The sequence below is a fragment of the Sturnira hondurensis genome, unplaced genomic scaffold, assembly GCF_014824575.4.
Source record: "Sturnira hondurensis isolate 20B ecotype Veracruz unplaced genomic scaffold, ASM1482457v3 Scaffold0014953, whole genome shotgun sequence".
In the NCBI taxonomy this organism is placed as follows: domain Eukaryota; kingdom Metazoa; phylum Chordata; class Mammalia; order Chiroptera; family Phyllostomidae; genus Sturnira; species Sturnira hondurensis.
In genome coordinates this window covers 833,165-846,657 of record NW_028087584.1, presented here as the reverse complement: position 1 = coordinate 846,657, position 13,493 = coordinate 833,165, and the positions used below count along the sequence as shown (strand labels likewise).

Here is a 13,493-nt window from a genome sequence, read left to right as displayed (position 1 = left end):
GCAAACCACATTACCTTTAATAACTTCTGTGTCTCCTTCGATATTATAATACTTTCCCTCCACACACAGTTATCCAGAATAGTGGCAGTATTCTCTTTGCACTAAAAATTTATATTGTGCTGTTCCATTGGATGTGTGAGTCTAAACTTACAAAGACATTAGCCCTTATAGAACCCTTCAACTCAGGTTCTGCATGGGAAGAGGGAGCTAACTTCTTCATCAAGAGTGCAGGACCTAAGCTGTGTGGCCAGGTGGTTAGATAGTAGTGCTTTCATCAAAGGTAGGCTAAGTGAAATAAGCCAAAGACAAATACCGTATGATCTCACCTTTAACAGGAACCTAAACAACAGAACAATCAAACAAGCAAAATATAACCAAAGACACTGAAATAGAGAACAGGCAGACATTGTCCAGAGAGGAGAGAGAAGGGAATTTCAGGGGAAAAGGGAAAGGGTTTATAGGAGCAAGTATAAAGGACACATAGACAAAAACTAAGGGGCATGAAAATGGGAGGGACAGGGGAGGGCTGGGTGGGTGGGCTAGGGTGGGAGTAAAAGAAAACTGTACTTGAACAACAATTAAAATTTTTTAAAAAGAGTAGGCTACTCAGCGCTATTGGGATCTTTACAAACCCATAGGACTATTCTGCCCAACCTTTAGTCTATCCTGACCTCCAGATCATGGGAAAATTGGTAGGACTTGAGGCATTTTGTGATAATGGTGAGGAACACAGGTTTGAAGACAAACATTCCTGGGTTCTGTTAGCTAAATTATCTTGGAAGAGTCACTCAAATTTTCCCTGCTATGACTTCTTCATGTACAATAATAGGCTCTATTTCATAAATTTTATATGAAGATGAGGAAATACTACACATAAAGAACCTAACCTGACACCATAAGTCAGAACTCTGTGTTTCAGCCACTTAGTTCTCAATGGAAGTAACTTCTGAAGGTGCAAAATATGTTGTCTGATGCTAGCTAAACCCTCACAGTTATTTCCCCTCTCTCTCAATAATGCTAAAAACCTTTGATATAATGAACCACAACATTAAAAGAAAAATGTAAAAACTAATAAATGGAAAAATTCCACTGGCAAGTGTTTGAACTTTAGGTACTAAATAAACCCAATTTAATAAATTAACTGAAGTTCTTAGAGCCACTTCTACCTTAATTCTCTTTGGTTTTTCAGAATTCTCTGATAATTTCCTTTGGACTGGACATTTCTTTTATTTACTTAGAAGCTTGGAGGAGGATGCACAGATATATCTATCACATATCTCATGATATGATGACTCACCTAATCAGCTCTTATTATCCACCTCTGTAAAGCAATGTATGCATCCCTTAGGACAATTTCAGTGCAGGTTAAGTAAAAACAGATAAGACTTCTTATTGGGGACCCATGGGGTTCCTGAGATATTTGGCAATACCTTTGTCCTTCAAGTGTAAATTATGTATTGGGGAATGTGGTCCCTAATGCCCCGTGTTCTGCCTGAGAGGCACAGACACCATCAGTCTGGAGGCATCTTGCCTTGTACAATTCCTTACAGATCAGATTTGCATTGACCATTCTCTCTCAGTCTAAGGCAATTTGTGAAGACCAATTCTTCAAAAAGTTCAGTTCTTAATTCTCCTTACTGCTTGTTAGTAACCAAAGGCAAAGCAAAAAATACTCTGAATGTTAACTTCAAAAATATCTTTTCATTTCACCCATAGGCTCAAAGAGAGAACTAATTATTATTATTGTATCAGCATTTCCCAGCGAGATAGCAGATTTCTTTCAAAACATTATTTAATCATATAGGTCAACTGAAATAGACAGTGATGTGGCAAGTAGAGTGTATCAGGGTGATAGCTGAGCAGTGCTCCTTACAGGGAATTCAGTAGTCATTGTGTCACTTCAACAGGATCAGTCTCATCTGCCTCCCTTCCCTCTGTAACATGCATTCAGTTAAACAAATATTTTATTTCTGCCCTTTCACTGATTTCTAAGTTAATTCTCCTGAACCTGTCTGGTTTTGGAAGTAGATGTGTTCCTTGGTTTATATACCAGATAAACATATGTTTATCTGGTATATAAATAAGTGTCCATAATTAAACTTTGAAATCCCTTAAAAAGCTAGGTTTATTAAAGAAATTCAAGGAAAATACATTAATACAAAATAAAAATTTGTTTAAACCATTGTAACTCATAATCTTAAAAATTTTAAATATTTAATTTAACATTACACTTGTTTATAATAAAGAATATTTCTAAGAATAAAAAATTTAACATCCTAAAAAAATTTAACATTCTATAATTTGCAGTAACCTTAATTTCTTTATCCTAAAAATACTGTGATTAGAACCATGTTCATAAGGGGCTTCAAAGGTAGCTATATTTTGTTTCTTAAAAAAGATACAAAGCAAATATAAAATTTTAAAAATTTAAGAAAACTAGATGTTAAGTACATGGGAAGGTATTATATTTTAAAATAAATTTTCTGCTTGAAATATTTCACAATAAAATATAGAAAAAATTAATATATATTTAGATTATTCATGCTTTCCTCTTTTTTTCCTTATTGTTATAGAAAGTATTTATCTTCTCTGGAACATTTAGAAAAAATTTGGATCCCTATGAACAGTGGAATGATGAAGAAATATGGAAAGTTGCAGATGAGGTAAGGATACTAACTGAAATATTTTTTTGATAAAAGTAACTCTCACACATAAGAGTGGTTGTCATAGCTTAGGTAATTTTATACACCTGTGCATACATGTGTGTGCACACAAATTTAAATCAAAGAACTCTAACAAATCTAGAGCACCCATATGGGACTTTGGATTAGACCTCCCTTTCTCCTCAGTGTTTAGTTTCCATCTACCAGCTCCCCAAAATAGCATTCCTTTGGCCTTCTTCCTCACCAGTGTGGATCAATGAAACATGAACTGGGAGAGACCCAGACATTCACAGCACACCAAGATTATTCCTGATATAAAGAATCATCTCTCTGCACAGTCCCTGTCTGGGTTTTGAAGTGTCCCTAGAATAAGGAGGAGGCTCTGCTTTGACATGATATATTTCTCTTGGAAGCATGGCTTTTAACACAGAAGGGTGATGATCATTCTAGAGCACCTGAGATGACTATAGTCTTCTCTGGAAGCCACCAGGAGTCAACTGTCTTTGGGAATGTGTTGTCTATAAGTACTTCTAGGTGTGATGCCAGTGACCTAGATATGGTATACTCCATTTCTTGAGGTCATTAAAGCACCATATAGGACACATATGGATTAATATTAAATCATAGTTCCTAAATAGTACCCTGTATCTACCCAATAAGTGGTTTATTATAATTGAAACTATTATACATAGGAATTTGGGGTCAGGTGAGAGAGCTACAGTAAAATGCTTGGTTCCTTTAACAGAACACCCAACAGTAAGTAAACCAACAATTATTGAAATTTAGGCATCATGTTAAGGTAAGGTAAGGGAGAACATGAATTCTCTATCTTATTAAACTTGAGGTTTAAATTCAAAGCTCTGTTTGGTGACAGAGTACAATTATGGGACCAAAGGATATTGAGATCAAAGGTCTTCTTAGGTAACAATATTATTTCACTATTTCTACATTTTTGTTCCTTGTTGTAGTGCAGTTCTGTTTATCCCAAATGCTCTTTCCTTTTCTGCCTTCATTCAGAGTGGATCTTGCCAAGGGCTTTGAAATGTCTGTGAATGTTAAACACTTACCCATTGAGTACCCAACATTAACATGCACCTAAATGCACTTAGATTAACCATTTTCATTATCAAAGTTTCCTTATTACCCAACAAATGAGGGCTTTTTAAGAAAACATTAACTAAATTGCAAGTGACACATTTTAAGATATTTCATGTGACTTCTGAGAATGAACTATAGAGACACAATATGGTGGGAGAAAAACTGGGAAGAAAGACATTAGACCATATAAAATTTGCAAATATTGCCAAGTTACAATAAAATTTACAGAAAATCAGCATCATTATCTAAAATTTTAGAAGACATGATAAAGATTTTAAATAGCAATAAAATGTAAAAATTTTACCTGTATTGATTTTTATTTGGTCAAATTGTATTGAGGTATTATGTTTATACTGATCCTCTTTTAAATAATGTGCTATTTTAAAATGGAGAGGTTGATGTTGTCCTTATATTAATGTCATATACTTTGAGCAGTAGTGATAAGTTTTTTCTGCAAAGACCAGAAAATAACATACAAACAAATAAGCAACAGCCCAGAGAACCAGAAAGGGTTTTGTTTTGAAAGTTATAGGGCTTGGACTTTAAGTCTTATAACTTATCCAAACAGGAATATTGAGGGGGTGGGTGTCAGTTTCTAAACTGGACAGGATACTGGAAAAAAAGTGTAAACCATAATGATCCAGGACAAAGCAGGTTGTATGTTATCTCACCCAGTTGTCTCTGTGACCTTGGTATAACTTATGTCTCTCAAGGGAAATAAACTGAGTACTGACAGATAGACAACCTCCTGAATCTTACCTCAACAGTACCTCCTTCATAATTCCTCTTTCCCCAAATGAAAATCACAAGCACATGCAATGACAACACCAGTCCAAGAAACACTTTATTCCTAGCTTGGGCCTGGACCCAAACTCCTGTGTGAACCTTATCCTTGATCTAGACGAGATTGTGTGAAGCCATGAGGATCATGCTTAGTTAGTAACCCTAAGGTCTGGAAACAAAACTGACACAGTTCCCTGTCCCTTTGTGCTTTATGTCCACACCTTCATCATAACACTCTGTGAAGTGGGATGGTCTTATTTCCACATCCCAAAACAAATCAGGGACAGACAACTTCTCCCCAGAATCACTGACTTTACCAGCTGTATAAACAAAGAGAGTCTCAAAATAGACTGAAACCCAAGGGGTAAAAAGACCCTTAGCTTTGTAAATTGACACAAATTTATTGGCCCAATAAATTGATAGTACTCTTTGAACTTTTAAAATATTTTTTAATTTTTTAATTATAGTTGCCATAATATATTAGTTCCATATGTCTAAGATAGTGATTAGACATGTATATATCTTATGAAGTGATCATTATGACAAATCTAGTACCCATCTGACACCATACATAGTTATTACAGTGTTATTGACTACATTTCCTGTGCTGTACTTTACATCTGCATGACTATTTGTAACTAACTACACTTTTCATCCATCCCTCCAACCCACTTCCATCTTGCAACCATCAAAATGTTTTCTGTATGTGAGTTTCTTTCTGTTTTGTTAGTATGTTTTTTAAATGCTACATATAAATGAAATCATATGGCATTTGTCTTTATCTGACTTATTTCACTTTACTTAGCACAATACTTTCTAGGTCCATCCATATTGTTTCAGATGGCATGATTTCTTTCTCTTTTATGGTTCAGTCATATTCCAAGGTATTTATACAACACTTCTTTATCCATTCAAGTTTCTTTTGTATCCATTTTCATGAAATATGTTTTTAATCCCTTTACTTTTAGCCTTTGTGTTCAATCTGAAATGAGTCTTTTGTAGACAGCATATGTAGGGGTATTGTTTTCTTATCCACTCAGCTGCCCTGTGTCTTTTGATTGGAGCATTTAATCAGTTTACAATGAAAATAATTATTGATAGAAATGTAGTTATTACCATTTTATTATTCATATTTTTTGTCTTTTTTCTTCTTTTTTTTATGGAAGTCCATTTAACATTTCTTGTAATACTAGTTTGGTAATGATGAACTCCTTTAGCTTTTTCTTGTCTTAGAAATTCTTTATTTCTCCTTCAATTTTAAGTGGTTACCTTGCTCTCCAGAATAATCTTGGTTGTAGGTTCTGGCTTTTCATCACTTTGAATATTTTGTGCTAATCCCTTCTGGCTTGCAAAGTTTCTATTGAGAAATCAGCCAACAATCCTATGGAATCTCATTTGTAGGTAAATAATGCTTTTCTCTTGGTGCTTCTAAGATTCTCTCTTTGTCTTTAACCTTTGACAATTTAATTATGATCTGTGTTGGTGTGGGCCTCTTTGGGTTCATCTTGTTTGGGACTCTGTTCCCTGGGCTTGTATTTCTATTTCTGTCACTATATTAGGGAAGTTTTTCATCATTATTTCTTCAAAAGGTTTTCAATTCCTTGCCCTCTCTCTTTACTTTCTGGTATTCTTATGATGTAAATGTTGGTATACTTGATGTTCCAAAGGCCTCTGAAACAATTCTCACTTTATGGATTTTTTTTCTTTTTGCTGTTCTGATTGGGTGTTTTCTTCTACTTTTTCTACCAAATCTCTCATTCAGTCCTCTACTTCATCTAACCTATTGTTAATTTCATGTTATGTATTCTTCATTTCAGTTATTTGTTCTTCATTCTGACTAGTTCTTATTTTATGTTTTTGTCTCCATTTTTAAGTTCCCTATCTCTTTGTTGAAGTTCTAACTAAGTTCATCAACCCTTCTCCTAAGTTCCCTGAGCCCTTTAAAAGCAGTGTTTTGAACTTTGCATCTGGTAGATTGCTTGTCTCCATTTTGTTTAGCTCTTGTTCTGGAGTTTTGTTCGGTTCTTTTATTTGGTACACATTTCTTTGTCTCCTCATTTTGGCTGCCTTCCTGTGTTTGTTTCTATGTATAAGGTACAGCTGCTATGTCTCCTGGTCTCAGTAAAGTTGCTTTATGTAGTAGGTGTCTTATGCAGCCCAATGGTGCAGACTCCCTGGTCACTGAGCTGGGTGCTCCGGGAGAATATCTTGTGTGTGTTGTGTGTGCCCACCTATTATAGTTGAGCCCTGATTGCTGTTGGCATGTCAGTGGGAGGAATTGACCTTTAGGCTGATTTGTTGTGAGATCTGCCCATGATTATAAGCAGGAGAAGCTGTTATGTAGGGGCTGAATCTACAAAGCAGGATTTGCTTTAGCAGGGCTCTGGTTCCTGCTGAGTCTGCCTTTTGGGTGTGTCATTTTTGGAAGTGGTTGGGTGGTGCTCTGGTGTAATCTGATGCTGACCACCAGGTATATTGGTTCCGGGGCTGTTTGGGAGGTTCAGACCAAAGTCAATTGCTGCTGTACCCTTCCCAGAGCCACCTGATGTGAGCTACAAAGTGATTTGCAGATGGTTGCCACTTGAGTTGGACTTGAAGTGCCTGGGAGAGGCTAAGCTATGGATAGAGGCTGACTGCTACTAGTCCAGGCTTAAGGATGCTTAGCAAGTGGTACAGGACATGTTGTGGCCATGTGCTATTTGTTTAGGGTTTGTTAACCTTTGAAAATTTTTAGAAAAGTCCAAAGCATGAGCAAAGGTAAGCCATTTGAATGGAAAAGCCACTCGACACCACTTAGCTAAGCCTACAAGTTGGGTGTTGCAGGGTCTCAGGGAATCACCAGGGCAAGACAAACAGTTTTAGCCAGGTTGATGGAGACTTAAATATGACTCCTACCTTCACATGCAGGGGAAGGGCTCAGCAAAGGAACAATATAGCTCTGCCAATGCTTATGTTTGGGAGAAAGCTGACCCTAGAGTCCTTGCCCTAAAGCCAGACAACTCAGTTCCTGTCTATATGTTTCTGGTGCTATTTGAGCTGCTGCCCTAGCACTGGAGTTTAGAGTGAGTCCATCAACACATAAGTTCATGTGTGGGTCCTTTAAGAACATCTCAGACTCCAGAAGCACTGTCTCGCACAGCTGCAATATCCTCTGATTTGCATAGCCATAAATTATGGTAACTTCTCTTTTGAGAACTACAACCCTAGGCTGAGGAGCCTGGTGTGGGGATGACTACTCATCTCATTCCTCAGCTGGGACCTCCACAGCCAAGATATCCCTCCCACTACACGAGTGTGGGACCAGCCTGTTCCACATCTTCACCCCTCCTACCAGTCTCAGTGTGACTTTTGTATATCCTTAGTTAGAGAACTCTGTTCAGCTAAACTTTAAGCGGTTTTCCATCATGGCTGTTCTGTAGTTTTGTTTTAATTTTGATGTGGTAGTGGGAAGATGCAAGTATAGCATCTCACATTTCAGCAAGGACAATACCTTATGTCCATTTGGTGAGTTTCTAATGTTTACCACCCACACAATTGTCCTGTATTCCCAATACCAGGGAATGACTCCGCCATTCTTAAGTTGCACAGAGGCAAGTCCTGGGAATTATTCTTGACTTTTTGACTATTTCTCCACATGTCATGTTAAGGCTGTCTCTTGCAAATATCTAGAATGTATTCACTTTTATTCATCCCCACCTGACACCACTACAACTCTCATATGGATTTTTAAAAGAGACTCCAGCTGATTTTCCTTCCCTGCAGTTCATTTGGCTCTCTGCAGCTCTGGCGATCTCCCTAAACTCTGCATCTGATCTCTTGTTTCTCCCCTTCCTATGGATCCTTACTTTCCTTTAGACAAAGTCCATATTGCTTAAGGTGGCTTACAAGGTCCTTTGTGATTTGGTCTCTGCCTGCCTCTCTAAATCACTCTCCAATCTCCCCCACTTAACTTTGACCCAACTATACTGCTTTTCATTGGTTTCTCTAAAGCACTATGCACTCTATAGTCTTCAGAATTTTCTTTGCATGCTCTTTTCTCTACCTGGAAAACCCTGCCAGTCCTTCACTGCCTTTCACCACAGTGAGCTCCTACTCATCATTCAGGCCTCTCCTTACACTTTCCAGAAACCTGCCCTGATGCTCCAGGTCTGAGGGAGGATCCCTTCTAGGCGTAACCCTGTACTGCTCCCCCTTTAATCACATTCTTCACACAAGATAAAGGTTCATTCTTCACTTGCTCATGTATGCCACCAGATTGTGGATTCCTTAAAGGCAGGGATGATATCTACTTTCTGCAGTATTTCTGGTGTATGGAGTAGTATCAGTCACATGGATTATGTTAAGTAAATATCCATTGAATGAATGAATGATTTCACTTATCTAAATAAATAAATAATTCATGCATAATAAATTATGAAAATGATCTTGTGATGACTATGCAGCAGGTGTCACCATTACTAATAAAGATACTGACTCTTCAGAAATCTGAGGGACTGGACTGAGGTTATTGGTGGGTGCAGGAACAGCAGTATCCTTTGACTTCTGGTTCACAGGCTTTCACCACAGTGAGCTCTCTGAGTATTACTCATAATTGAGATAGCAGGTCTGTTGGTTTTAGAATGTGGCTTTTTTTGGTAATTGTTTGCTTATTAAATTACTTATAAAATAGTTTCCTTTTTTTTTACACATTGATAGCCAAGTAAATTACTTTAGAGAATAAGCTAAATAGCAGAAATAGTGGCCTTTTAAGTTAAAAAATTTGCCCTGGAAAGCTTACAGAGTAGCAAAAGGATGTCTAAAGGAGTGCAGAGTGTCTGTTTTTATAACTGTCTACTAATGGACTAGTCAGTCCAATCACAATTCACTTTTTCTGATTTTTTCATGCTTCCTTATCACAAGAGCAAACTCTTGCTCCATAATAACATTCTGGAGTGCAGAAATAGCAAAGTCAACATTTTGAAGAAAATTCCTGGCTCTTTACAGACTGTTAAGTATTTTTTGGTTTGATATGTCCTAAAAAAATTTCTTTTTTCTAAATAGAAACTTGGAAAGTACATGTGATTATTCGACAGGGTAAAGCTGACAAGAGTCTTTAGTCCTAAAGTTCTTTTACCCAGAAATTGTCCATGTTTTACTTATTTTTAACAGTAAATTAGGATGAAAATCATTAGAAATGTTTAGATTCCAGTAATTTTTAATTCACCTTAGTTTGGACAAAGGTAAGGTAAATTTTATATTTTTTAATTTTTTGATTATTTATTTTCCATCAAACTTATTTCCATTCTGTTTAAGAATTTGTAAAAGAAAATCTTCAGACCACTCAGTGGTCATCCCTACCTATTTAGTGATTCGGTCTGTAGCAGTGGGAGCTACAGGCCAGACTTCAGTGGCTGGCTGTATTTATTTTTATTTTATTTTACCTATTTGTAATGGATGGTCAGTACATTTTATTTAATCAACACAGTATAAAAGTAAATAAAAATAAGGGAAGGGAAATTTAATTGTAGCCAAACTGAGCCCCATGACTTTGTCAGATTATAAACCATACGCACTTACAAACACACTACACATCCATACAAAATGAGGGGAATATAAATTAATATTAACAATATCCATGGTTTGTTCAAAGAATAACTAGAGAAGAAATTGCACTGAAAAAACAACATGCATCCTACGTTGTATGATCAGCAGTTTCAAATATACAACTACGAAAAATCCCAAATGAAAAAAACAGCACATTTTCTTTTCATTGCAAGTTTAACAACAGTTGAAACAAAACTAAATTCTAATAACTGCATGGAAAGAATATATCAATCCTTCAGCTTTATAAGAAAGAGAAAAACAAAATCCTGAACTATTATTTCTGACTTGTTCTGTGCACAGGTATAATTATTTTTAATCTATTGAAAAATGGATATGACAACATTAAAAATAATATGTTGGGAACATGTATATGTGTATGTATGTTTTATTTAAAGAATTGTGTGGCTAAAGATAATTAAATTAAATGATCTCTATAGCAATTGCCTTTCAATCTCTTTCTCCCATAGTACACATCTCTTTGAGCACTAATTTCCCACTTACTTTTTTTTCTTCTTATCTGGACTATGACTTCCTTCAAGGCAGGGACACATGTTATTCAGCTTTGAATCCCTAGGTCTGCAATAGTACCTAGAATTTAATAATTTTCACTGAGTCTAGTAAGGAATACATGACTAAGCAGTCATTTACATCCAAACAATCAGTAGGCCAATTTAAGCTGCTTTTATCATCACATACAGTTGGTAGCAATAACTTTGTGTCTTTTAAAAAACAATTACTGGTTTATCTTGCTTCCTATTTTCTCTCCAAGGCCTATCACACTATCTAGCATAAAATAGGTAATTAATAAATTTGTTAAATGTTCAGTGACTTCAAAAGTTAAAGTGTTACTAACTTAGATTTACCTTTCTCTAGTGAATGTGATTTGAAAATATTTTTACCACTTTATAGTAAGTAAAAGAGCGAGATAGAAATGTTGCAGAATACAACCCCCGATTGAAGCCTCACTATCATTCATTTTTTAAAATTTTATTCCCTAAACATTGACAGTGATATACATTTAGGTACATATGATATACTTGCAGTAAATAAATAGTTTTATTCAGGAAAAACATATGCTTGCTCTTATTACAGGGAAGTACAAAGTATCACACCGTGAAATAGCTTTTCTCCTAGGGCCCTGGGATCAGTGTATGATTGATGTGAATCTAAAGGGAGAATATATGCTACTACATTCATACCCAAACCTCAACCTTATTACTAGAGGTCTGATGTAAATGAATAGCACTGCAGCATTTCCTGCTAATTTACTTCTCCAGGCAACTTGTGATGGATAGTGTTTGTTTCTGTGACTGGGCCTATGTCCTTGGGATTTCCTAGGCTCCAATGACACTAATAATCACCATGGATTAGGTACTTACCATATCTCATACTTTGTGGCAGCCTCTTTCCACAAATTAGCTCATTCAATCCTTATTACAAGCCTTTGAAATCTATATAAGCCTTTCCCAGTCTTTTTCAAGTGAAGTAAATGAAACAAAGTAATACACTTGACATCATCAGCAAATGAGGGGTGGAGTACACAGTCAAAACCACTTCGGTATGACTCAGAAATCTAGTCTTTAATCAGTACAATATTTTGCTTTTTTATTTGAAATATAATTGACATCTACACTAGCCATTATATTAGTTTCAGGTATATAACATAATACAGTAATTGTATATGTTGCAAAATGATTACCACAATAAACTTAGTTAATATCCATCTAATCTATACTTTTCTTGATGGTTAATTTGACTTTAAAAAATCCTCAAATACTGCAGGTTAATCTGAAATAAAATACTGACATATCTGTCAGTGTTAAAGAACTGCTAATTCTGTAATTTGATCTCTGATGGATTTTATAGAGTCTTAAATATAAGAAAAAACAGGCAAAGTGACTTGTTTTAAATGACACTCTACACTGACAGACCTAAAACCAGCACTCATTCATTTATCATTTGTTTCGCTTCCTTAGGCTGGGATTAATTTATCATTCATCTAAACCATGTTTGTTTTATATGGTCAGTATTCCAGAAGCTCAGTACTTATTTGTTGAACAAATGCACAAATGAGTTGAGGCTGACAGTTTGTCCAGTACTAGAACTGGGAACACATCTAAAAAGCACACATGTTTACCCTCAAGAAGCTGACAGTCTTGCCCTGGCTGGTGTAGCTCAGTGGATTGAGCACGGGCCTGCGAACCAGAGGATCGCGGTTAGATTCCCAGTCAGGCCACATGCCTGGGTTGTAGGCCAGTTCCCGGCAGGGGCCAGTTCCCAGCAGGGGATGCACGAGAAGCAACCATACATTGATGTTTCTCTTCCTCTCTCCTTCCCTTCCCCTCTAAAAGATAAATAAATAAAATATTTAAAAAAAAAAGCTGACAGTCTAACAGGGAAAACTTGCACAAATGATATCATAGGTAGGTGCCTGACTGCCTTAAAGGATGATTAGAAATATTCAGAGGTTACGTCTAGGTGTATAAGGACCTACCCATTGTTTGGTGGTGCTGGAAGAGTGGAGGGGACTCAATTCTGGATACCTTATATGCCACCAGAGAGAGCTCAGTTTTATTCTGTTGGGAAGATATTTAAAGCAAAGAAAGAAGATGGTCAAACCTGTATTTTTAGAAGGATCCCTGGGGTGCTTGTATGGTGAATTGGCAAATTGACAATTTGGGATTTATAGTATGATGCTTAAGAGATTAATGTGGCCTGTTCTAGGGTCTCTGTAGTAGAATTGGTGAGGAAGAGAAGGATTTAAGAAGTATTTAGAAGACTGGGACTGCAGATGAGAATTCAAAAGAAAATCATTAGCTTACCCATGGTAATTGATGCCCTAATAATCAATGAGATTTCAAGAGAGTTGGGGATTAGGAAAACAAAGATTCAATGGACAGGAAGAAGGAGAGTTGCATGCACAAGATAATAAGTAAAAATACTCATAGATTGGTGGTTTCTCATACATAAGCCAACTAACAGATGCTTGAATAAGAGAAACATGTTCTGTGGTGTGAGTCAACGGAAACAATAGTTGCACACTAATTTTTTGAGACTTCCAGATGATAAAGTGGGTAGATATTGAGTAACGCTAAAGGAGAATGTGGAAAGCAAGTGAGGGTTTGGGCTTTGTTTTAAGATGGGAGATAATTGTAGCAGGCTCAAAGACTGAAGTCAAAGAAATAACACAGGTCTTCTAACTCCCCACCCAATGTTCTTTATTCACATTCTCAGTTACTTGGATCCAAAAGTAGTGTTCTGTTTGAGTCTTCTGGGCTACATCAGAGTAGCCCCTTATCTAATTAAAATGTTTACACTCCCTGTCATCTTAGAAACACTTTCCAGAAGTAATGAATTCTATAATGA

At 36.3% G+C, this 13,493-nt stretch overlaps 1 protein-coding gene across 1 annotated transcript in view; it reads left to right on the top strand.

Moving 5' to 3' along the window:
• CFTR (CF transmembrane conductance regulator) overlaps window positions 1-13,493 on the top strand; it is a 214,666-nt gene that overhangs the window by 196,690 nt on the left and 4,483 nt on the right. Inside the window, exon 24 of the mRNA XM_037064209.1 lies at window positions 2,574-2,663. Coding sequence (XP_036920104.1) covers window positions 2,574-2,663 — 90 coding nt within the window. The remainder of the gene's footprint in view (window positions 1-2,573; window positions 2,664-13,493) is intronic.